General features: G+C 36.6%; 8 protein-coding genes across 13 annotated transcripts; 5 read left to right on the plus strand and 3 right to left on the minus strand.

The window, feature by feature from the left end:
* Positions 1–223: 223 nt before the first annotated feature.
* Positions 224–3,359, plus strand: LOC109594050 (cap-specific mRNA (nucleoside-2'-O-)-methyltransferase 1). The gene is made up of 12 exons (XM_020009211.2): positions 224–429; positions 483–583; positions 640–795; positions 855–1,019; positions 1,082–1,243; positions 1,295–1,597; positions 1,651–1,834; positions 1,893–2,333; positions 2,392–2,520; positions 2,583–2,802; positions 2,859–3,088; positions 3,144–3,359. Exons 1-12 carry the CDS (start codon positions 402–404, stop codon positions 3,260–3,262), a joined length of 2,238 nt encoding a protein of 745 aa, XP_019864770.1. The 5' UTR covers positions 224–401; the 3' UTR covers positions 3,263–3,359.
* Positions 3,360–3,403: 44 nt separating this feature from the next.
* On the plus strand, positions 3,404–9,728 carry LOC109594114 (serine/threonine-protein phosphatase 4 regulatory subunit 4). Of its 3 annotated transcripts, XM_020009294.2 has the most exons (13): positions 3,404–3,487; positions 3,541–3,620; positions 3,889–4,207; positions 4,264–4,376; positions 4,437–4,669; positions 4,747–4,967; positions 7,533–7,713; positions 7,775–8,100; positions 8,159–8,390; positions 8,458–8,730; positions 8,788–8,899; positions 8,966–9,463; positions 9,572–9,728. In XM_020009294.2, exons 1-13 carry the CDS (start codon positions 3,419–3,421, stop codon positions 9,615–9,617), a joined length of 2,703 nt encoding a protein of 900 aa, XP_019864853.2. In that variant the 5' UTR covers positions 3,404–3,418; the 3' UTR covers positions 9,618–9,728. The 3 variants fall into 3 exon arrangements, with proteins under 3 accessions (XP_019864853.2, XP_049818475.1, XP_019864852.1); XM_049962518.1 differs by lacking the exon at positions 8,966–9,463; XM_020009293.2 differs by lacking the exons at positions 3,404–3,487; positions 3,541–3,620 and adding an exon at positions 3,668–3,835.
* LOC109594115 (haloacid dehalogenase-like hydrolase domain-containing protein 2) lies at positions 9,619–10,718 on the minus strand. Its single transcript, XM_020009297.2, has 4 exons — positions 10,561–10,718; positions 10,202–10,504; positions 9,941–10,151; positions 9,619–9,888 (listed from the first exon to the last, which is right to left on the minus strand). Exons 1-4 carry the CDS (start codon positions 10,644–10,646, stop codon positions 9,712–9,714), a joined length of 777 nt encoding a protein of 258 aa, XP_019864856.1. The 5' UTR covers positions 10,647–10,718; the 3' UTR covers positions 9,619–9,711.
* A 135-nt stretch (positions 10,719–10,853) lies between these two features.
* Positions 10,854–12,107, minus strand: LOC109594071 (nurim homolog). Its single transcript, XM_020009235.2, has 4 exons — positions 11,882–12,107; positions 11,470–11,825; positions 11,277–11,413; positions 10,854–11,223 (listed from the first exon to the last, which is right to left on the minus strand). Exons 1-4 carry the CDS (start codon positions 12,015–12,017, stop codon positions 11,088–11,090), a joined length of 765 nt encoding a protein of 254 aa, XP_019864794.1. The 5' UTR covers positions 12,018–12,107; the 3' UTR covers positions 10,854–11,087.
* Positions 12,108–12,614: 507 nt separating this feature from the next.
* LOC109594088 (mitochondrial import inner membrane translocase subunit Tim23) lies at positions 12,615–14,087 on the plus strand. Its single transcript, XM_049963716.1, has 5 exons — positions 12,615–12,814; positions 12,870–13,113; positions 13,180–13,349; positions 13,420–13,531; positions 13,895–14,087. The coding sequence occupies exons 1-5, from the start codon at positions 12,754–12,756 to the stop codon at positions 13,899–13,901; spliced, it is 594 nt and encodes a 197-aa protein (XP_049819673.1). The 5' UTR covers positions 12,615–12,753; the 3' UTR covers positions 13,902–14,087.
* Positions 13,895–16,603, plus strand: LOC109594087 (uncharacterized). Of its 2 annotated transcripts, none has more exons than XM_049963712.1 (5): positions 13,895–13,972; positions 14,219–14,303; positions 14,367–15,007; positions 15,354–15,504; positions 15,558–16,603. In XM_049963712.1, exons 3-5 carry the CDS (start codon positions 14,824–14,826, stop codon positions 15,979–15,981), a joined length of 759 nt encoding a protein of 252 aa, XP_049819669.1. In that variant the 5' UTR covers positions 13,895–13,972; positions 14,219–14,303; positions 14,367–14,823; the 3' UTR covers positions 15,982–16,603. The 2 variants fall into 2 exon arrangements, with proteins under 2 accessions (XP_049819669.1, XP_019864810.1); XM_020009251.2 differs by having other exon boundaries at positions 14,425–15,007.
* On the minus strand, positions 16,225–24,897 carry LOC109594089 (AP2-associated protein kinase 1). 2 transcript variants are annotated; one of them, XM_049963711.1, is made up of 10 exons: positions 24,582–24,897; positions 24,401–24,519; positions 23,856–24,101; positions 22,840–23,043; positions 22,659–22,791; positions 22,496–22,599; positions 21,774–22,441; positions 21,400–21,701; positions 21,220–21,348; positions 16,225–19,337 (listed from the first exon to the last, which is right to left on the minus strand). In XM_049963711.1, the coding sequence occupies exons 1-10, from the start codon at positions 24,709–24,711 to the stop codon at positions 17,728–17,730; spliced, it is 3,645 nt and encodes a 1,214-aa protein (XP_049819668.1). In that variant the 5' UTR covers positions 24,712–24,897; the 3' UTR covers positions 16,225–17,727. The 2 variants fall into 2 exon arrangements, with proteins under 2 accessions (XP_049819668.1, XP_019864812.1); XM_020009253.2 differs by having other exon boundaries at positions 21,397–21,701.
* Positions 23,102–23,962, plus strand: LOC126264705 (uncharacterized). Of its 2 annotated transcripts, none has more exons than XM_049963715.1 (3): positions 23,102–23,209; positions 23,267–23,731; positions 23,825–23,962. In XM_049963715.1, the coding sequence occupies exons 1-3, from the start codon at positions 23,149–23,151 to the stop codon at positions 23,839–23,841; spliced, it is 543 nt and encodes a 180-aa protein (XP_049819672.1). In that variant the 5' UTR covers positions 23,102–23,148; the 3' UTR covers positions 23,842–23,962. The 2 variants fall into 2 exon arrangements, with proteins under 2 accessions (XP_049819672.1, XP_049819671.1); XM_049963714.1 differs by having other exon boundaries at positions 23,267–23,762; positions 23,825–23,961.
* Positions 24,898–24,931: the final 34 nt, after the last annotated feature.

Genomic DNA, 24,931 nt, shown 5'->3' on the forward strand with positions numbered 1-24,931 from the left:
GTTAAACCTTAAGGTGGATTCCCGTTTCACTAGTAATTTTAATTTTTGTGGTATTTAATTCGTAATAAACATAGTTTTATAAATTGTTTATAAATTTAATATTGATAGTAATTTAGTTATATATAAATTGCATTAAAACCAGAGACTGTCACTGTTACAATATTTGTTTTTTGGATAATTTTTTCATATAATCCTATTGGAAACATGAATCATACTGAAGAACAACGCAAATTTTAACACGTGATGGTTGTTTAAGTGTATTAGATTTAATTTCTAAATGTTTTCATACAGATTTCATTATTTGCTTGATTTTAAACTTTTTTAATTTAATCATACACTGATGGAAATATATTTTTAGCAAAATAAGAAAATTTTAACCTTACTTTTATTAAGTAGCTACTATGTTTAGTGAAAAATCTTTTAAAAACGGTACAAATATTATCATCACTTTATATTTTCGTTTGAAAGATAATCATTTTTAGTATGTGAAATTGGTTTAATTGTGGAAAAACCAAAGGAAAATGATTGCCAAAAAATCGAAAAAAATAATATGTTTGTGGATAATCCTGGATTTCGCCTAATGGTAAACATTCAGCTTTTAGCTGCCATGATGTAGCAACAATTTGTGCATTGTTATAGCAAAAAATGGGATATATCACAGGTGCAGGTTTAGGCAAAAAAGAGCAGGGTATAAAGGAACCAATAATTACAAACACAAATTTAGGAACGAGAGGATTTGGACTGAACCTTCAGAATCTCCAACTTTCCAATGAGGATTGGGATTTCAGCAGAGAAGTAATTACACATATAACAATGACATATCCTTCCTGGGTTCTATATCCATTTTTTTATAGGAAATTCATATAGAACAAAAGGTGACATGGTTGGAGAATAAAACAAACAGAAATTTCACAGCAAAAAAAATGAGACGATGGATCGTTGAAGGGTCACCAAAAAGTGTGATTAATGATTGCTACTTTTGCAACAAACACCTTTTACAACAAGTCAAAAAGGGAAAAGTATAATTAAAATACATACACACACACAGAAACACAAAATTCATTTGAAATAATTTCTTCAGGAAATATTTGATGCATTGGATTCAAAGGAACTAGGGCTGGCCAGGACGAGATCCAATCCGTTCGAAAAAGTTCGATCGGTGTTTTTTATGAACCGTGCGGCGTTGAAAATGGCCAATATCGACGCCGCCACAGATTTTATGTTCACAGACATTGAAAATAATGTAATTTCTGACAAGTGTTGAGTTTAACAATTTATGAGGAAATAATTTCAGATACACCATTCAAATCACGGGGCCCCGTATTACTTTGCGGACGTGTGCGCCGGTCCGGGTGGTTTCACCGAATACGTTTTATGGCGTAAGGACTGGTTGTACAAAGGTTTTGGTTTGACGTTGAAGGACGAAAACGATTTCAAATTGAACGAGTCCACGTGTGCGAATCCGGCCACGTTCCAACCGCTTTATGGAAGCAAAGGCGATGGGAACGTTTGTTGCCCGCAAAATATCAAAGACTTTAAACAGAAAGTTTTATGGGAGACTGACAATTTGGGGGTGCACTTCATGATGTCAGATGGAGTTGGTGTTTTTGTTTTAATTTGTTGCAATGTTTCAAGGGTGTGTTCTTTCAGGGCTTTTGTGTGGATGGTAAAGAGAACTTCCAGGAGGTGTTGTCCAAGAACATTTACATTTGTCAATGTTTGGTTGCATTGGAGATATTAAGAAATCACGGCCACTTTGTTACCAAATTATTCGACGTATTTACTCCGTTTAGCGTCGGTTTATTGTATTTAATGTACAATTGTTTCGAAAAAGGTGCACATACATTTCTGTTCTATTACACTTAGATTTTTCTATAGATTTAACGTTTCAGTTGCTATTTTTAAGCCGAACGCGTCACGTCCGGCAAATTCCGAGAGGTATTTCGTTTGTTGTAATCTACAAACAGAGAAACCCCAAGTTGAGATAATCAAGACGCATTTATGGAACATTGTCAACAAATTATGGCAACAAAATGATAGTGGTAGTGGTGGTGGTAATCCGGAGACCGATATTTTAAGCATAGTTCCCGTTGAAGTAATAACAAACGACGACGCTTTTTATAAATATATCACAGAGAGTAATAATAAGTTTGCGGAAAGACAAATTATAGGTTTGGAGAAATTGGCAACGTTTTGCAGAAATCCTCAGTTGATTGATGTAAGGCAGGATGAGTTAAGGGAAAAGTGTCTAGATTACTGGCACATTCCTGATAAAGTAAAAATTCTTAAAACATATGCATACAATGAAGATCATTTACCTGTTCTTGGTACAGGTATGAAGATTGTTTGTGTCTATTTCCTATTGGATAAACACTAAACGTCCTTTTGTAGAACTGTTGTCGCAAGCGAGAGAAATGAGCAATTTGAATGCTTTGGAAATGACTGTTGTTGATCTGGAGGACTGGCATTATTGTCCGATGTATTGTCCGCGAAAAACAAACAACTGTTACTTTTATGCAGGTCAACTGACACATGTTATTTGCAATGACTATTATCATATAACACATTAAAATTGTTATTAGGTGTGGGTTACACAAAAGTGTGCAGATACCAAAGAGACAAGTGGGTGAGGGTAAAGAACATGCAACTTTCAAAAGGCACTCTGTTATATGGAGAGTTTGTGAGAGAAAAAGTTGTCTCAAAGGAAGAACCCAATTCGGAATTGTATAAATACAGTTTGCATGTTATAGACGCGTTACAACTCGGCGAGAAAAAGTTGCTCAACGTTAAATACACAGAGAGGTTGTTGTTGTGATTTTAAATCTTAAATGTCACTAAGTAAAGTATTGTTGTTGTAGGTGGAAGATGATAAAACAGTATTGCAAAGCTGTGAATAAAGAGTACCAAGAAAATACAATAAGATTAAGGCCAAAAATCGTGAAACCTTTGTATACTTTTGTAACAGAACGCATAATCAAAAGTAATAAACAAACTAATGGATTATTTTGTGATTTACCTGTGCTAGGGTATAATGTGATTAGTGAAACGATCGATGTTAATTCGTTACTTTTACTCAAAACCAACGAAAGTATGTTTTGATGTAGATATTTAATACTGTAATTTTGAAAATTGTTTATTTTTAGATCAGTCATTTAATTCCACGTATTTACTTCAAATACAAGTATTTTTAAGAACACAAGAAAATAGAGACGATGATCTACCAATTGAATCTCTTCTGACATTTATAAAGGAGCAATTGTAATTTATTTAATTGTATATATTATCAAATTGACCAAAAACAATGGAGTGTACATAATTATAAGTGTAATTTTTAATAATAAATAATATTTGATAAAGTTTATTTATTTTTAATCGTCGGCAATGTCTCTTTGACAATGACAACAACAGGCGTCATAAAATGTTCTCGAGCTCCCTTTTTAGTGAAGAGTTAAACAATCTCCAATTAGACAAGCCTGGAAAAGGAAAAGTAATTACTAATATTTCGATTAATTCAATCTGAACAATTATTGTTTTTTGTAGAGCTCAGCGCAAGTTCAGAAACATACTTTGGATCCCTCTTTAGAAAACAATCCGATAGAAAAATGTTTACAGTTATTATCGTAAGTTTTATTTTTAACCCACTTTTGAATTTACCGCTACTCGTGTATTTACCGTCCGCCCGCAAAACATAAATAAATCTAACCGTGTCCAACAAATGTAAATAAACTCTTGTGAATAACGCAAAAATGAACGAGAAAGAGAAAATTTATTTGGAAGAGGGATGCAGAAATTTACAAGAACCACTTTTCCACATCGGTGACAACGAAATGATACTGTAATAACACAACCTCAAATAACACCAATTCATTAATAACTTTTTTGTTATAGACGCGGCGACGATTTACAGAAAATCAGTGTGATCGAGAGTCTTCCAAAATTAATGACCAACACCGTACTCTCACCGCTAGTCATACAAAAAGTCCTGCCCAAGTTGCAGCAAGAACTCCCGAATGCGTCATGCGAAGTACACATCGTGGCCAGCAAAGTTTTTGTTCAGCTGGTCGAATTGAATCAACAACCGTCCAAAAATTTATTGATCATTATTCTACAGGGTATCGATAACAAAGATCCTGTCATATCGGGTAGTTGGATGGACACTTTGATAGCGGCTTTACCAAATTTGCCTTCTGACATGCTTAAAACATCTGTGAGTGCTTTACAAGTAAGCTAAATTAAGTACAATTGTTTGTGATTAAATTGTAGGTCCTGCCAATGGCTTTAATGAAATCAGATATACACAAACCAATGATGTTTCGAATTGCTAGCTGCAAAATTTTGGGTCAGTTATGCGCGCATCCTGGTCTGACTCACGGCGAGTACGTTTATCCTTTAAAACCTTGAAATGTTATTAATTGCGCAATGGCGTTTTGTTGTAGTATTAAAAAGGATATTTTGCCCCACGTCCAAAGTTTGTGTCAGGATTGTCAGTTTGAGGTGCGAGCAAACATGTGCGCTCAACTTCCTATTATCGCCAAAGGTTTATCTGGCGAATCGGTGGTCACGTCCGCGTTGTTACCGAATCTGGTTGAGTTGTGCAATGATGAAAACATGATGGTACGAATCGCCGGAATCGATGCGATTTCTTCGTTCCTCACCTACATACAAGACTGTAAGTGTCTCATTTTACCTAATAATTTATTTAACATTTTGGGTAATACTCCGTTTTATTTCATCTTGTGTGTGTAGCGCACACTTCACATACCATCCTACACCTTTTCAAACAACTGTGCAGTAGAGGGTACGACGAAGGCAACACAACCTATGCGGCATTGTCCAAGAACATGGGTAAAATCCTACAGAACCTCGACAAACATTTAACATCTACAGATTGTGTTTGGTTTTTGAACGTTTACAAAAGCTTGTGCAGAAGAGGTATTAGAAACAATTTGGAACTGGATGCGTCGCTAGTACGTATCTTAATTCTCGTTATTAAGTCAAGTTGTATTAGTGCAGTCATTATAGGGAGTTCACTTCGGAAATCGAGATACCCAGCTATTAACTCGTATAAACTTATATTTTGACATGCCAAAACTTGTCTCAAAATTCACACATAGAATGGTTGCAACTTAAAAAGTCAGAAGTCAAAAGTAACAAGAATCGATCTTTTGCACATTTTTTTATATATCTCATATCCTATGGGTACTACTTGTATTTCTTATCAATATTGTAGAGAATTAAATTCTCTACAACTTTTGTTGTAAACATTTTTTCATACGTCGAACCGTTGTCGAGATAGAAGACAAAGAGCGCGCGGCTACAGTATTATTTGAGGTCAACTGGTAGTCCCGATCGAAAATACGTAGTATAAAGATTATAAATTATTGCTAAATATATAATTACCATTTTTTATTAATTAATACATTATAATCAATCATTTGCTTACTTATTTTTAATTTCCATTTCCTTACAAATATTCACACAACACTTTTTATATTTCGACTATGAACTACTACTCCCCCATCTGGATTCATTAATTACATAAGACTATTCAATTATCATATCTGCCCATGTGCCAGAATTGAATTTTTCTGTTTGTTTCACAGTGAAAAATCCATTTTTAAAGTTCTCAAAAATTTGCCAATTCAAAGTTTCTTCCAGTTTCAGCATATCTTGAAGATATAAGTGTGCTGATTTTGCGTATAAGAAGTGACTACTTCCTTGAATCCACTTCCGTCCATTATATACCCTATGCTTCCAAGAAAATACATCAGCATATAAAATTCTCCTAATATTATAGCTATTGTACATAATGGTAAGTTAGCATCTGATTCAGCTACCATTTCATCTGGTTTAGAGTAGAGGGGTTGATCAAAAGTAATCCCACACAAGAGTGTGGACATTTACATATTGTACAAGTGCACCAGACTTGTAGAGATATTGCATTGTTGCCATGGTGGAATGGTCATCTTGAACATCTCACTAAATATAACAAGAACTTTTCAACATCTCAAGATATATTTTCTCCTTTTGTTGATAATCCTACCAGTCACGTAGACACTATTTACACAATTTTGCATTGCGGTCTCTATATTACTAAGTCACATGGGCAAAAAACGTGTGTGATTACTATTGATCAACCCATTTACCCTAAAGCACATGAAATGGGTAGCTACATCAGATGCTAACTCACCATTATGAACAACAGTTGTAAAATTAGGGGTACATAATGAACGAAAGTAGTCTCAAGGAAGCTCTTAGGGAAATATATGCAAAGAATTCTGTTGACAAATTGCTCGGTGGTCACGCTTACTCGAGAAGCATCAGGGAGCCATACATTATTACGACTTGCATTATCAATGATAATATGAAGATTGAAGATGGTACTTTGGATCAGTTAATACAGAAAATAACTTTTCGAGATGTTTCCTACGAAAACATAGAACGGTGAACCCTTTTTCTTGCAACATTTCTGAACAAACTGGATGACTACTTGAAAGCTCGAGGTCCAACAGCACAGTTATGGGTGCGATATTTCGAAATAGTTCCAATAGCACTTGATTTTGTTCGCGTTGAATGACTTGGGTTTTTTGATGCAGTGTACAAAATGCTGCTGTATTTTCACGCGAGTGGTCACTTCTTATACGCAAAATTAGCACACTTATGTCTTCAAGATATGCTGAAGTTGGAATGAACAAACTTTTGAGAACTTTAAAACTGGATTTTTCACCGTGAAAGGAACAGAAAAATTCAATACTGGTACATGGACAGATATGATAATTGACCAAAGACTTATGAAATCAATGAAATCAGAAGGAAAAGATCGGTTGAAGTACAAAAGAAAGTGTTTTGTGTAAATGGATCTATGCTATGCATGTTACAAATACTATATGTGAGGAAATGGAAATTAAAAATAGTAAGCAAAATATGATTGAATATAATGTAATAATTAATGTAAAACGATAATTATATATTTAGCAATAATATATAAACTTTATACTACGTATTTTCGATTGAGACTATCAGTAGACCTCACATGACACTCTAACCGTGCGCTCTCTGCCATTTTTCTCGACAATGGTTCGTCGTATGAACAAATTCATTCTTTTCTAATTCTTTACAATATTGTTAAGAAATATAAGAGGGGTAATACTCATAGGAAACGAGATATTTGCAAAATATGTGCAAAAAATCGATTTTTGTGACTTTTGACCTCTTACTCTTTAAGTTGTGGCCATCCTATCATGTGTGAATTTTAAGCAAGTATTGGGATATCGAAATATAAGTACGAGTTTATAGCTGGGTATCTCGATTTCCAAGATATTCACCTAATTTTGACCATGATGACTGGAACTATATATACAGTAGGAAAAACGTCTCACCCGTCTGAATTTGAGAGAGACTTGCATGACAGAGACACTAGACGTCTACCCCATAGTGGGAGACTTACTGTCTCTATTGTACATATCTCTTTCAGGACTCAGATGGATCAAACTTTTTTCATACTGTATAAAATATATTAAGATATTTTGTAGGGAATGATTTGCCGTGAACATTGCGCTTTAAATTTACCAATCATGACAGACTTAATCGTAAGGCATTCCCCTTCAAATTTGAATTCGATTTACACAGCAATAGAAAATTTAACGGGCGATTCATGTTTCTTAATCCGAAAGAATGTCGCATTAAATTTAGTTAATGTAATCAAAATACTGGGTAAGCATTTATTAGGAACTAACCATGATTTATTTTTATAATCGCTTAATCAATGCACTAGGACCCGAATGCAAAAACGTAAAAGGAGAACTGGTGAAATTGCTGCGCGATGAGACGGAAGACGTGCTCGGCGCGTTGATTCCGTCTCTGGCCGAAATCCTGATGCATTTCGAAGCATACAACATTTTGTCTCGGGAAGCCGTCACGATGTTGTGCTTCGATCTGTATCGGGCCCTGGTTAAATGCCATCTCGAACTGTTCAGCGGTCACATTTGGAGGATGCAGGAACAATATCTGGCCCAACTCGAATGTCTGCCGTTCTGTCTTCCCAGTGATTTCATCTATCAGCATTTTGTGCCCTTCATCTTGAACGACTCTATCGATGGAGTGAGTAATGCAGATGAATTTGTTGTCGTTTATCATTCCGCTTGTCATTTGTTGTTAGAGAGCGAGACCTGTACGGATTCAAGCGACCAGGACCCTTCTCGTGTTTTTGCGGTATAATTTGAAGGAACCGCAAAGGAAATGGATACGAGAATCGATGTTCAACAAACTTTGTTGTTCGCGATCAGCGTACACCAGAATAATTTACGTGAAAATGTGCGACAACGTGCTGGACCTTTTCAGCGGACGCTACTTCAAGGAGTATTTTTATACTCATTTAATGACATTGTTAGGTAGTAGTTAATGACTGGTGATCGGGGTAGGTATAACAAAACTAATAACGGTACGATGAAATTTTAGAGGATCCCGTTTTAAATATCCGCTACGCGGTGGTGAGCATGGCGACGAGGCTAAGGGAGATCTGCAATCCGTTGGACAAAACGCTCAAACCAAACTTGGAAACCGCCTTGAATAAACTGGCGACTTATGAAACGAACAAGGACGTTCTGTGCCTCCTGAAACAGAAATTGAAGGAAGTGAAAACGGCAGTGCCACCGAAGAAAGATTTCTTTCTCGAAGAAAAACGTCGTGTAGAGGAGGAGGACAGAGTCTTCGCTGGAAAGACCGTTCTAAGTATGCGCACGCTTCCGACTTAGGGTGAGCATTTTCTTATTCAGTTTTTGTTGGCAGTTCCGCCGCAGAACAAGTTTTTCTTGGACATAGTTGTTACTCCCCCTCCACAGAATACTAGTTCTAATCAGACACCTACAAATCCAGGAATCCAGAATAAATTACAAACAGAGTAAGTAAAAATTATAAAAACCTTTCGACGATTACGGCTTATTTTTGTCTTGACGCATTTTTTTAGCGTGTTTACTCGAGATTTTTATGTTGATGCCGGCATTGATTTGTCCGAGTATCACTTAAAACAACGACAATCACCAACTGTTTCAATCAAAAACATTGGTGGCGATTTATCTGAAGTGGATCTAAAAAAACTAGAAATTGCGTCGAATTTGACGGACGATGCTAAAGCGAATATTAAAAAAATAACCATGGGAAAAACTAGTCATAAACCCGAAATAAAACGTAGATATTCTAGTATAAATCTCTACGAAAACAGACAGAGTTTGAACGTTTTAAGGAGGCGAAGTTTAAATATTGTCGGGACGGAATTAAGCAAAATTCCAGTCTCCAAAAGATGTAATTCACAAAAGGATCTAAAAGATAATCCATCCACAACAGTCGCTGCGACCAGTGGTGGACAAGTCGTAAAAGATTTGAAAGAGAATAATTTACCTAGTAATCATACACGTTTAAAGGGGTGCAACATAAAAAAAATATCGCATTTACCCGTCCTTAAAAGGTTTGTTTTAAATTTTTAATCTGCTTTAGGCTTTTTGCATTAGTTTAAGTTGTTCAATTAAAACATTTTGTTGTTATATTTAATTTTAATAATTGACTTGTTTTTCAGTGGAACCACCTCGAAAAAAGTAATGAATCCTGAAGCCAAAAACTAAATTTGACTGTGTATCAAGTATATATTTTTTATATAGCTATTTAATAATTTATTAAGTTATTTATATATTATATCAGTATTATATAATAAATGTTCTACGCATTTTTAGAAATTTGTTGCAATATAATTTCTACTGCCTCTGCAAAATCTTGAGCAACATAACTAGGAGGTGGTTTTATTTTATTTTCGTCGCCTTCCTGATATTTTCCAGTCTTGACTAAAATTCCTTGTAAACCAGCATTCATGGCACCTTCAATATCATCTGTAACATCCTAAAATAATCTAACTTGTAAAAATTTTAATTAGTCACACAGTCATCCATACATCACCAATCATGATTGCATGTTCTGGATCAACATCATCCAAAGCAGAGAGAAAGAAGGTTTTACTAGGTTTTCCTACAAGTTCAGCAGTAACTTGACAAGAGTATTCTAAGCCCTTAACAAAAAACCCAGGCCCTAAAGCTAAACCATCACTCCTTTTATAATATTTTCCCGAATGTATTGCTATCAATTTTGATCCATTGTTTATGTGTCTAAAAACATGTTGGTACTAAAAGGTAATAAACACACAAACAGCAAATACCTGAAAGTTTCCGTTAGTTTCTCATAATAGAATTCTGTGGGTGCAAGACCAATAACAACGGCATCAGGTCTAGCACCAACTGGACATTCGATATCCGCAAAGTCCTCTTTTGCTTCAGGCGACAACATCAACATAGGCTTTAATTTGCGCTTCTCAAGTAATATTTTGGCAGCACCCAAAGAACTAATTATGTCATTTTTGTTGACTCCAAAACCGAGATTCGTTAAACGCTCGTGTAAAATACGTTTGCTCTCTTTTGTTGTGTTCGTCACGAATTTTATTCGGAGATTTGTGTTCATCAATCTAGAACAGAATGTTGGATTGGAACTTGGCTTGACATTATTGTTGATGTTCAGAACCTTTTGAGAGCCTCAACAGAACCTGGTATTACATGATTGTCAATATGTAAGGTGCCGCTTAAATCGATTAAGACTGATCGAATCATTGTTTTCAATCACACCACAGCCTAATTATTTCTTATTTAAATCGGAAGTACCGATTCGGAACTACACGGTAATAATAATAGCTCATTTGAACTACGCTTTAGATGCCGCCACAGTTCCTTAGCGATATGGCGTTCATAGTAACGGACATTTAAACTACGTAAATACGAATGCAATATCTTTAAATATGAGTTTAATGAAACACAATCGTCACATATTTCATATTTATTATAAATAATGTTAGTGTTGTAAAAAAAAATAAGAAAACACATTTAAACAAATATTTGTGAAAGCAGTGTTTAGTCAATATTTATAAAAAATAGAATTACCTATTCTAAATTAATTTTAAATATATGAGATTGATGTAAATGTAGTACAAAAAATTGTGATTGTGTATGATGATAATAAATAATATTTATTAATTGTCGCATGTCCCTAAATTTTTATCTCTTAAGTCTGTCCAACTCATGGTATTTCCTTATGTATTGATATTTCTGATAATTATAATCCTTCTCATCAGTTTTCCACGTAACTGTCATATATAAAGTCAAAATACAGGCCAAAAGAAACCGATCCAAACTGAAGATAATAAATGAATTAACACAACATATGCAAATTGAATTGAAACTTACGTCATGATTGGAGTAGCCCAAAAGATAAGTGTGAATGCTACAAAGCTTGGATGTCTCATGTGATTATATAATCTTCGTAAATTTTCTGACTTCATAACACAAGGATCTCTTGGGACTCTATATAGGCTATACCGAACCTAAAAATGATCTGTATGAAATAATATCACATCTATTATACTTATGAAAATAGTACCTGTTTAATACCAAGCAGTTCAGTTATGTCAGTACAAATGTTTCCCACATATATAATAACCCATGCAGTCACATGTAAACTAACATACAACCACCAGAATGGTTGGTAATTCAAATTGAGTTGCCAGAGGGTTACTTCATGTATATGTACCCATCTATTCATTAGTAATTGCAACACAGCTGCAGTCGTGATTACATAAATACTTCTGTAAAGCACTTCTAGTCCTAATTTATTTAACATGTACTTAATTTTACTTGAGATGCCAGTTAATGCTAATAAAGAGTGTTGGATAATAAACATGCTTAATAAACTCATGTTTACAAGAAGGGACTGGGATATATTTGCCCATGTTGTTCCTAAAAATAGCAAGATCTGTAAATCTAACTGGAAGTTTTTAACACTGGATTTTCACCTCTTGGTCCTGAGTGTAGGTTTATAGATTTTGAAAATGATGTAAAGTAGGTAAAATCAATCACAGTGAAAAATACATAGAGTAAACCACCGAAACAAACGCAGATTTTAATGAGATTTTGCAGATTGTGTAGCATTTTACTGCCTCCGCACGAAATCAAAACGACTGGAGGTAACAAATCAAAAGTAAATAAAACATTCAGGCTAAATATTACGTCATGAACATTTTTGGAACCGGGCGCCAGTGGTGTACAAACTTTGAGTAAATAAAGCAAACAATTATTGTATCAAATCAACCATGGGATTTTTAATTAATTAATTTTTTGAGGAAAATAAAGTGTTTAGTATTAAATGAAAAGAGAACAGTTTTACAAATGAAACAATATTTATTTAGAATTATACTATGAATACTATAATACAGATGCAAATCAAGTTTTCCTGCGACGCGACACATGCTTCGAAAATTGTTGTACTCGCAGCAGCAAACGGTGGATAGTTCCGGGATCAACGCCCATGTTCAAAAATTCGACCAAAATCCTTCAACACAAACATTTTCATAAACCGTTGCAACGGTTACTATAGTAAACAAACAAAAATCAACAAACCTGAAAACCTTATGATTCATATGAATCCCCGCCAATTCAGCAAGGTGGTAGAGTTCCTCTTGATGGGGCCTTAGGGAATTCACAGAAAACTCTTGTTGAAGGTTCGACATTTTCTTTCATAAAACGGGAACAAAAAAATGATCGTCTCCTTCAAATTTTCGTTTTGTCACGTTGCCGGAATGCGCGTTGGCCTTCACCGCCGTCATCTCTAAAAGTCAAACCCGCTCATCGAAATAGAACTGCAATCGAAGGAAAACTCGAGGCAACAATGTCAGCCAACGACACATCGGACTACAACCAGGGCTACGACAGTGCCTCGACATTGTCAGGTAACAAGATCTGCAGCCCACATGCACACATAACCTAAACAGTTACATAAAACAGGGGGCAGCTTCCGACCGTACTCATCACCGTACCTGAACTACGACCCCGTTTATATACCCACGGCGCAGCCCGAGTTCATATTCCTGGATGGCGCGAGCAAACAACGGGGCCGGTTCGAACTTGCCTTTGGACAGATCGGGGGCTCGTGCATGTTGGGGGCAGCCATGGGAGGCGCGTACGGACTTTACAACGGTCTCAAAGCCACTACGATGGCGGGTCAAACCGGAAAACTTCGAAGAACACAGTATGTTTTTAATTAACAATTGTTTGTTGTGTTGTGGGTGTATTACAACAGCAATTTTTGTTTCAGGATGATAAATCACATAATGAAGAATGGTAGTGCAACTGCAAATACGTTCGGTTCGATCGCGGTAATTTACAGTGGGTTTGGCGTATTGCTTTCATTAGCTAGAGGCACTGATGACGATTTGAACACAGTCGTCGCAGCAACTGCCACGGGTTTACTTTATAAATCTTCAGGTATATTATTACTTTAATATCCTATGTATATATGACTGTATAGTTGGAACTTATTATGTTTCTGTTGTAGCTGGTCTGAGAAAATGCGGGATTGGCGGCGCAATCGGGTTTGGAGTCTCAACATTATATGCCCTTTGGAATTCTAGAGACAAATTAGCGAATTTACGGCAATTTAATCCAGCGTAAGGCTTGTCTTGAAACTATTGACTATTTTTTTCTGTCATAGAGTCAAATTTTAACTTATAAATTAATACATAGTACTGAAATATTAATAAATTTTTAAACTTGTACTTTTTAAGTTTGGTACATACACATGTACAAATGTTCCTTGTTATTGAAGCTAATTTTATTTATATGGCTTTCAACATGCACTTTTGGTTAAGGATCAAAATTTTTTTTGTTGATTTAAACCTGTCCATTTATATGTATATAATTTGTGCTGTGATCTTTTGTAAACCTGTGAATTGTCTCTTATCAATAAATAAGTTTAATTACAAAATTTTCTTATTTACAGTGTCTAAAATATACTTCTTTTATTTTAACAGGCAATAGAACCAGTTCAGTTCTGTTCAGTTCAATTGACATGGACTACTATACAAGTTATGTGGCAGTTGTAAATAAATGTAAGATACACATCATATACCCACATGAATTGCTCATGTAAATATTTTCTATAAATTTATACAATTATATACTAGAATTGTAAATTATATTAATAAATAGAATTAATTTCCTTAATTAATAATTTTACTTACAAATCCTTTTCAAAACAAGCACAGAATAATTTTAAGAAACTTTTTACTCATTTACAAGGTTTACAATTCAGTATTACAACTTAAAATATTAATCTGATAAGCTTTATATTTCAGGTGCAATTAATTAAAATGTCTAAAAATAAAAAAATCAAAAGAATGTAATTACTGCCTTTAAACTGCGTTCTGAATTAGGCCAAAGGTAAATTGTGTCAATTAAAACAGTAAAATTTCAAATTGTTTTTAATCGATTTTATTATTTAAGAAAACATTAAAAGTTACTAAACATATATGAAAACAAACAACACAACATAACGTTTTAGACACTAGAAGGTTTATTGTTGACTAAGAACACAAAGAATGCTCGATTTGTTTGAAATGTAATGGTGGTTGCATACATCCAGGTGCTAGGAGTGTCCAAACGTATCTTAACATATTTAATTTCTTCCAATAAACACAGTTTACTAATGATTCATTCCATTCCCGCTTTCGGTAATATTAACGTCTCAGTTCAGGAAACCTAATCCCAACAACAGGTCACCCCATTACAACCGACAATAAACCCTCGGACTAAGCAGGGTGTGGTGGCCACCCTTGTTTACCTGCGAATTTACAACAGGTCAACAGGTGTGTTTAGTTAGTCGTATTTATCTCTCGCTGATGCGATTTAATCTAATCTCGCATCACGAATATTACGATTAGTCGATAATAATAAATCGAAGATGGAGCAGCTCGTCGCTGAAAAACGACTAACGGTGACTTATGTGTTTTTGGCGATTTGTGGGGCTGTTGCGAGCATAACGACTGGTATAGCGTGGGGCCACTGGAAACAAACGCTCGATCAGTGCGTCGGCAGGAATTGCAGTTGTATTTTGTACGGAACGCATACGCCTTCTAAATTTTTAGGTGAGTATTTTTGTTTGTTTGTATTGCGAAAAATTGTTGAGATTTGATTAAAATGCTGTAAATTTCAAATACACGCCCAGTATTTTTTATACAAATAGATAATAATATTGATATTTATGAATTGCTGTATTTGTCAATGAAAAATATTGTTCAGGAATTATTATAATTATATTGCTTAATAAAACGTTTACAATATTGACAAACATTCAGGTATTCAGAAATTTTTTCAACAACAAATAATTGTAATATCTCAAAAAAGTTTTGTATATTTGTGTTGAATTTATAGTAAATTTTGTGAATTCATAATATTATCTATTATCAAATTTGTTTATGAAATGAATTTTAGGAGGAAGCAATGGATATTGCATCTGGACAACATTCGGCCCGCTATTCTACATCTTCTTCAGCCTTTGTCTGGTCTGTTTTCACGGTTACAGAGTGTTATTCGCAACGACAAAAACATCGAGGGCCACCAGATCTTTAGTGGCGAAGCTCGAGTAAGTAAATCAGAGATAGGAAGCAAGTAAACATAAAAAATTGTAAATTTCAGACCGGGTGATAACGTACGAATACAAGCGGTCTCGGTGGAAACGACGAGCCCCTTACCGAAAGCGTTCTGGGTGACGACGTCAATTTTGTCCGCCTTTTTCACCATTTACTCGGTGGTTCATTTTGCGATGTTCGTGAGCGGTTACTACAGAACGTGCAACCAATATCGACAGTCTTTGGAACGGATGTTGGGAATAGGGGGATCCGCGATGCCAGTAATCCATTCCAGGTTGGGGTGTCAGGGAGTGTTCGACTTTATGGATTACGTGCAACAGGACAGCGCTTGGAGTTCTAGGGGCGGTTTCATCTATACTGGTTTGGATTTAATATTGGGGATGGTGGCGTCGGCGTTCTCCTGGATTTTGTATCTGAACGCCACGTTTTTGAACATCAAACTGGCTCGTTTGAGCGGTGAAGAAGTGTAGTCAAAGGACAGAGAGATTGACTGACTAACGACCATTTTGAGTACAAATTTATTGCATCGTATCATTTTCTTTCTCTATTAGATTCTAGTTAGATTCGTCGTATTTTTCCATATTGTCACATATTTTAGCTTACTGTTCATTTGACCTCAATGAATGACTACCAGACACTGAATCTCTCAAGAGATTTGTTTTACCATAAACTTGCCATATAGAAGAAGTAACAGACTATTATAAGCAAAGACGTAAATGCAACAAAATTTTATTGAAATGCATACAAGATACAAGTGCAAATATACTAAGCTAAGTAAATAAATAAAAAGGAATGTAACAATACTTTATATTATATACTTTATATAACTGTATAGGTACATGTTTTTATAATAAATAATTTTTTATAGTAATTAATACATTAGTGTTTGTTTGTTTTATGTCGTGTCTGTCTGTCTCGCACAACTGAAGCATTCACATTAATTGACTATTTATATATGTATATGTATATTAGGAAATTCGATTCAAGAAGTTTTACGACTTTGGTTTCACATTTCTTTAGATAGTTAGTTTATATAATAATAGTGGTAACAAAATTTTATCAGCATCACCTGTAGTTGAAAAACTAATTTGCAACGTGCTGAAAAAAATTGTTTTTGTTTTAAATCAATTATTTGACGTAAAACTTGTATCACAGTCCCTTAAGACAAAAAACATTGTGTATTATACCGATTGGAAAGCCTTTGATCCTACTGAATTTTAACAGACATCATGCAGGACAGAGACAGTAAAAGATTCCCACTAAGTAGACTTTTACTGTCTCTGTCGTGCATGATATCTCTCTCAAAATTTAGTCGGGTCAAACGCTTTTCAACTGATATGTTGTTATTATGTTTTAAAAATGAACCTGTGGAATGAATAATTTTAAATAATTGATTTAAAATTTATAAATAATAAAAAAGGCACACACTACCTATCTATCTAAAGTTTCAGCCTTCATATCAATAAATATTTTAAAAATCAATCAATTACATACAGTACCAGAAACGAGTGTAACAACAATTCGCGTCTCCTATCAAGAAAAAAATAATTCGAGACTTGCATCTATAATTAGATAAAACAAGATAACATCGATAAATTGCACAATTAAATGTTAAGTAACAAATAAACATAACAACTTTGTAAGACTGTTTCAACAACATGGTGTAGGTATATATGAAAAATATTACCCCAAAAATCTAATGCGACAATTTCAATAGCACACGTTAAATACTATAATTTGACACTGTTTTTTTTTTTGTAGGATAACATTCTCTATTATAAAAACCACTTTTTGATAAGTTTATCACTAAAAATCACAATCGTCTTCCATTAACCAATTTACTTTATATATTTTTAAGGCATCACTACACGTTTGCATTCAAGAAAAATTTTTACCAAAAGGGTATTAAGCTAATCTAAAATATTGTTGGGTATATAAAACTTTCATTAGGTCAGTCTGAATAGTTTTAGTATTGATTTGTGGAATGAGTTGCCAAAAATTCTGTCGATTTGCTACCTATTAATAAATAATTTGCTGCATAAATCACAATAAAAACATCGCATCGTAAATGTGGTAATAACACTAACAATACTACGATGTATAATTTAGTTCCGGATGAATGAAAACAATATAATACTGAAAAGAAGTTCACATCCAGGATAAATCGACGACGTTAATTAAATATTGTCGTAAACAATTTTGTTTTTCTGTATACCTCAGGAAAACGGATTGCCCAATCTTTTAGGCACGTACTTCCGTTCCTCCTGCTCGGGCGTTCGAATCACCTCGAAAGGCATAATCGAACGATCGACATCTACGTTTTGGTCGTCCGACGGAAAATCCTCGAAGCTCATATTACTGAAGCCGCCACCCTCCGACTTGTGCTTCGGTTTCTTCGATTTGCCCGCGGCCTTTTTATGAGTCGCCACCCCTTTGGATTTGCCCGAATAACTGGGACTGTCGTCGGAGATGCTCTCATCGATCAATCGATACTTGGATTTCGCATCCTTCTTCTTGTCCTTCTTGTGTTTGTTGTACGCTATCTCCTGGCTTTCTGATCGTGGCATTATCGCATCATCCCCAAAAACCAACTCGAATTGGTTCTGGGGTACATATTCGAAATGGCTTGTTTGGTGGGGTGTGGCGGGTGTTTCAGGAATCGGGACGTTTTCGTAAATGACTTGTTCCTCTGGTACAATTGAGGGATCGAAATCGGATTCAAAGTGCTGCGACACTCGAAAGTCGTTGTTGGGCAGTTCGATGTTTATGTAATTGGAGCTGACGGTGATTTTGCCGAAGGTGTCGCCCGGACTAGTCGCCGGAAAGTCGACGCTCAAAAAGGGATTGCTAGTAACGCTATTCTTCCTTGAATAATCGGTAGGAACGACGGTCGTGTGTTCGATGACCGTTTCGGCTGTGCTTGCGGTCGTCGATGTGTCCGGCGAAAAAACCGTTTTACTCTTAGGTTTCGATTTAGAAAACGGTGCCAATGCGAAAACATCGCTGTCGTTATCGTTATTGTCGAAACTGGTAGCAGGTTTGATCATCCACATCTCCTTGTTTACGCTGTCCTCTTCAGGCCAATCCGTTTGGAACAACTTGCCCTCGCAATCCGAGTCCAACTCGTCGTCCATCAACAGCGGCTTCTCGCCGTACTGGTGACCGACGAACAACATGTCTTCGGACGCGACGGTCGCCGCCTTTTTCTCCTCGTCACGTTTCAAGGCGCGTATCTTGCGACTAGTGTAATCGTCCTCGTGCGTTGCCAGACTCTCACACTCTGCGTGATAGGCGGACGAGCCGCACGTTTTGATGCTCTCGCTCACCGTCTCGCTGATCGCATCGTCCTTCTTGATTTCCCGTGCGTCTTCGTCATCGACACGCAAGTCGCTCGCCGAACCAATCGAATCGTCCGACTCCACGTCAACATCGTCCGTTTCCCTCTTCCCTTTCTTCCTCTTGTTGTCCTTCCTGGCCGTTCTTTGATCCTTGAACGTCTTCACTATCGGCTCCACGTTCTTGTACACCGAATGCAACTTTTCTGGCAGGTTCATTTTCCGTTTCTTCTTTGACTTGTCGTACACTTTGGTCGATGATTCGAGCTGTTGCTCGTCGTCCGAACTGGAATCGGTCGTTACGTAAGCGCTTTGCATCAGTTTTTCGTACTTGGATCGGTCTTCGAGGGGCGCTTTGACGTACGGCGGCGAGGAGGCCGGTATATTCGTTTCACAGTCGTTTATCAAGGGCACGTCGCCTTCCGAAAACGGCACTTCCTCTTCGATTAGTGGTTCAACGGGTATTGCTTTTTGTTTGTAAATCGGAGTCGCTGAAATTTCATCAGTTAATATCATAGGGCTAATATTTCCATTGGTAAAAACAACGCAGAGTTTCATCATAGAGTTCAGAGTTCAGATAGCACAGTGCTGGCACGGCGTGAACTAACTATAACTAACTCCCCGGTTATTAATTAGTGACAAGGTGCAAAACGTTCCCGATAATTTAAGCCAAAAGTATTTACAAAAAATTATAAACTAATCAACATACTTACCTTGAATGAATCGATTTATTTAATTTTAGTTTTGGTCCCGAAACAAGTCGTCAACTACTTACCGTCTTTATAAAATTATCAAAATATCTAATAACCAAAATGATTAGTAACCAACCATATGCCACCACCACAAACTGGAACACCCATTTTTAGAGATAGTGTCGAAAAGGAAAAAGGTTCGTTAAACGAATAAAAGTACATGTTAATGCATGTACTTTTACTCATTTGATCAGTGTGAAATAAATAAAGAGAAATGACGGTAACATAAAGCAAATTTATTGCTGCATAAAATACAATAGCTGTACAAGGATAGTCGAATTTTTCTCTAGTTAGTTAGTAGTGAAGACATTAATTATTACGGAAATACGTTCAGCGACTCTTTTTCTTGTTATTGGAGGGCGTACACAATGAATGGCGCGATGAAAAAACAAGAAAGATTCAAGTCGTTAACTTGTACAATAAGTAGCAGAAGGAAGAAGAATTGAGCGAATTTCAAAAATACATTGCTGTTCTATAAAAGATGAGGATGTAATATTTCTAAAAATGCTGTTCCAAAATCCCTTTTAAAATCACCTAAATCTATTCAAATTAATTATATACTGATATACATATGATATGTGATGTAAAATAAAACGATAATCACAAATATTACTTACTTACAGTCACATTGCAAACGAAATTTATATATTTATATGAAATTATTTGTTTTTTCTCTTTAGGTATATACACTCCTTTGAGCTTAAAGACAATCGTTTCAAATATATTATTTATCACAAAGACGTGTATAAGCATCAACATCAAAATGTACCAATATTTTAGTAGAAAAACACACCGCTTACGTTAATTAACTTTATTGAGTATTAAGGAAAATAAATAATTAATACATTCTTTTTCTTTATCACTAATCATCAATATAAAATATTGAAAACTTTTGATGTCAATGGGGTTGCGATTTTACTTCATAAAGTCTGTGAACAAGAAGCTATTGTACTACATAATTACACATATGCAAAGCATTGTGTAACTATCATCTCAGACTATATATCTGAACTCTATGATGGTCAATAGAATCACAATTTATATACATATATAATAATTATATAAAAAAACTGACTCAAATTTAAACCTATTGATCACATTTCAAAAGAAAAAAAGCTTGTCTTTCTTGAGGTTTTTTTGGAATGGTCGACAAAGGATACACAATGTACTCTTCTTGTATTAAGTACAATAAAAATCCCCCTACATGTACCTCTTAAAATTATATAAATTGAGTAATGTAAACAAGCAGATCTATTAAAATTTTCATTGGGCACTTTATCAAAGAAAATTAAAAATACTTGTCAAGTGACTAATTATCACATTGTGTAAACAAAACGACTAGACTACTTTAGGAACCTAAACAATGAACATCTACTTGTTTACATTAGCGCAAAACTAAGCCCGTTAGTTGATAAACTAAACTAAAATACAATCACACCGTTTTATCATTAAAAACCGTTTAATTAGGCTATTGAGTGCTAATAAAATAATCGGTACAAGTCCTCATAAATCGGTTTTTAACTTTAGACAGAACATTTATAGAATAATATTTTATCCTTGTCTTGTTTCGACATAAATAAGAAGCGGCTAGTTTATATCGTGATTTGTTAGGATTCGTTACCTGAAGATGGAAGGCCGCTTTTGTTGGCCCGATCGCGCGATCTGACTGGAAGACTGAACGGGGCACAACCGAACGGATCTTCCGTCACCGACATCACCAGACTCTCCCTCGATTTCACCCCTTGAATACCTATAAATTAATAATGTACCAGTGAATTCTCCAAGTGTTTGTACTCACTACTCTGGCTGCCACGCCTGATTTTGTCGAATTCGGCGCCGAATATGTGATCTTCGGTCATCTGGCCGAAAGGCGGCTCCTCGAACGGGTTCCAATCGGCGACGTCGGCCGACAAAGAACGCCCGTCGGCATTCATCGGCCGGCTCACGTCCGTGGTGGACGCGGACGATCCCATGGGCACCATCGGTCGCCCGCTGTCGGCCGGCGATCCACCGGACGACGGGGAGTCGTCGGTGCCGCCGCCTCGCGGTTTAATCGACGACTCGAACGGGGCCAGGAATTGGGATGTTTCGGTGGCGTAAGCCCTAACGAAAAAACATACATCATTACGTATAACACACACTCAAGAAAAGCCGCAGCCTCCGCTACGGACTTACTTATTAAAAGCAGTGGTGTCACTCATGTTTCTGCGATGTCCCTTGGGAACGGAGAGAGTGGGTGTGGTGGGGGGCGTGGCCGTTCCGGAAATCATGTGCGTAGACTCGGTGACGGACGGCTTGGTGGTCTGGTGTTGGCTGCGACATACACCAGCACCGCCGCCCGATCCCAACAGCGGGTTGTCGGGGGAGTGGGGCGACACAAGAGTCACGTCGTCGACCTCTGCCACCTTAGTCGACGGCGAAACGGTTCCGCCCTCGTCTCTGAACGGATCCGGATAAATGGAAGACTGGAACAGGGAGTCGAGATGGTGTTTCTGCTGTTGGGACTGAACGGGTGGCGGTGTGAATTGGGGAATGTATGAGGCTGGTGTTGTGGTAGTTGTTGTTGTTACCGTTGTTGTGGTTGTACCTGGTTGGTATAGTTGGGATGGGCTCTGAGAGGAAAGTTTCTTGGTCGACGTGGGACTTGGACAAATGTTCAATGGGATAGTGTTCAGGTTGAGGGGGGCGGACGAACTGCCTTTTGGCCTTTGGCGGGGCATCACACTTGTACCCTCGACCAGAGGAGCCGACACCACCTTGTTCACCACCTTCACCTGTGTCTTTTTCAATTCGGATTCGAACGGCGGCGTGGTTAGTTCCTCCAACGTCGGCGTTAAGGATTTCTGTGCACAATGTCTGAGTCAAGAGAGGAAAAAGTGGACAATAATAATTGTTACCATTAGATTTTTGACGGGGTTTTGTTTCCCTAATAATTGGAAAGCGATCGTACTGACTTGGTAAATATCCGGCCTCTTTTCCGGATCCGGTTCCAACATAAATCCTAGAATTTTTAACATTTTTAAAACATTTTTAATAAACAATAACGATTGTAATACTAACTAATCAATTGATGCAGTCCCCTGGAATATCTGGAACTGTCTGGAATGCTAAAGTTTCCACTCTGTATGGCCAAAGTGCTCTCTCCAAAAGGTAACGTAAAAAAACACAACTTATACAACAAACAACCCAAAGCCTAAAAAAAAGAATGTAACAATTTGCAAAATGATTGAAAATAACTTACCCAAATATCCGCTTTAGTGGTGATGACTTTTCCCGAATAGAGATCGACCATTTCCGGTGACCGATAACTTAGAGTCGTGTATCTCTTAATCTCCTCCTCCACTTGAGCCACGCCTTTCTCGCTTGGATTTAAAATCCGTGCAGTCGCCGAACCAAAATCGCAAATCACATAGTTACCGTTTTCGGCCACCAATATATTTTCCACCTGTAAATTAGTATTATTTACTTGACTGGCATATTTTAATGACATTTCATATTGCCAGTGACATTTTCAAACTGGAATAAAATCATTTGTAAAATTGTAAAATCGATGCAAAACAACAAGAGAAATTACGTATCTCCAAAGATCAATCAACTATCAGCAATAGCAAGTAAGTATATCAATATTATATGTAATAATCAAACGGAAAAATAATTTTTTTTGTTAGAAGTTAAAATTCCCATAGACCACAGCATAAACTGGGAGGAAATGCTGAAGAAGCAACTCAAAGAAAACCTGCAAGACCAGTTGCCCCCGTTCAGCGAAAAGTATGAACCAAAATCTAACGAAACATCCGTAACAAACGTTCCAATATCCGAACTGCAATACGAGATCGCATCGATTAATGAATCACTCCAAACAGCGATGAGGGAGAACGCGGGAACGGCACGTGCGATAGCTGACATACGAGACCAACTGGCCGTTCTGACCGAGAACGTACAAGCCATCCTGCGCTATCAAAAGGCCATCATGAACATATTGCAGGCCCCGTACGCATCCGGAGTGTCTTCGCACCAAGGCGATGTGTCAAACAGAGGCGAAACCGGGACAAAATCAGCTGACTCCCTTCTGTTACCGTACTCGGACCGTTTCAGGATGTACTCGTCGCTGGGGCGCAACAAACGTATCTACGGTAGCCTTAGCGAAGTCCTTTCTTTCCAACAGTTCATCAAATAACTTATTTTTATTATTGTTATTATTGATATTATTATTATTATTATTACAGTTTTTTATACACTATAATGTTGTTGTGGTACCTTAAGATCGCGGTGGATGATCGGCGTTTTGCAGTGGTGCAGTCGTGAGACTGCTTCGCACGTATCACAGAATATCTGGAGGACCTCGTGTTCGGTGAACGTGGCCTTGCCCCGTGTCCGCATCAAACCTAAAACGTTCTCCTGGCAGTAGGGCATCAGAAGAAGCACCTCGTAAACGCCACCCCCAGTTGGCGTCAAACTAGAGTCAACGTAACCGATTATGTTCTTGTGTCCACTCAAACTACTCTGAAAATAACAAACACGCAAACAAAATGTTACAAATTCTATTCAAAAATATATTTTTATTAATATTCTAATATCTAGATTGCAAATATAGTTCACTGGTTTAAATTAAATAATTTAAATGAAAGTAAGGAATGTTATATCTGGTCATACTAAATTGGTAAACAACACTTGGCCTGGATAGCAAGTTTGGCAATGCTGTTTGGTCAACAACATTATTCCAGTGTTCTACTTACTAACAATAAAACCCAGCTTAGAAACATGAATTAATCACCTTTAGGTGATTGAAAAATTGAACTTACAGCAATTTGAATTTCTCGCTTGGCCACATTGAGGTCCTGCTCATTGTTGACATACATTCTTTTAAGTGCATATCGAGACCCGTTGTTAGATTTGACGAGGTAGACGATCGCAAATCCGCCTGTTAACAAAAGCAATTTTTGGATTCGAGTTCCACCCCCTTTTCCAAGATAAGCATCTCACCTTCAGCAAGTACATCTTCCACTGTCACCGTGTGTCGGCCCACCGTAAACACTTTACCCACGAAATTATTCACCTCTCTTGACGAAGTATTGTCGATTTTGGTTTCGATTTTTGAAAACAGTTTTTTCATTGTGGTCGCTAACTGATAAATGTTTCGCCGTACATTTAGTGTTTGTCCGTCGTTTTGAACAAATATTCGGGCTCACTTTTGCATGGATGCACTTTTAAATTTTTTTATAAATTAAGTTTCTTTAATTAATTTAATATTTTTCCGCATATTAGTGACGTCTAATCAGAATTTGACAGAAACATGACACTTGACAGTTAAATAGGACACTTATGAAGTTGGC

Source organism: Aethina tumida, chromosome 2, assembly GCF_024364675.1.
Source record: "Aethina tumida isolate Nest 87 chromosome 2, icAetTumi1.1, whole genome shotgun sequence".
Classification (NCBI taxonomy): Eukaryota; Metazoa; Arthropoda; class Insecta; order Coleoptera; family Nitidulidae; genus Aethina; species Aethina tumida.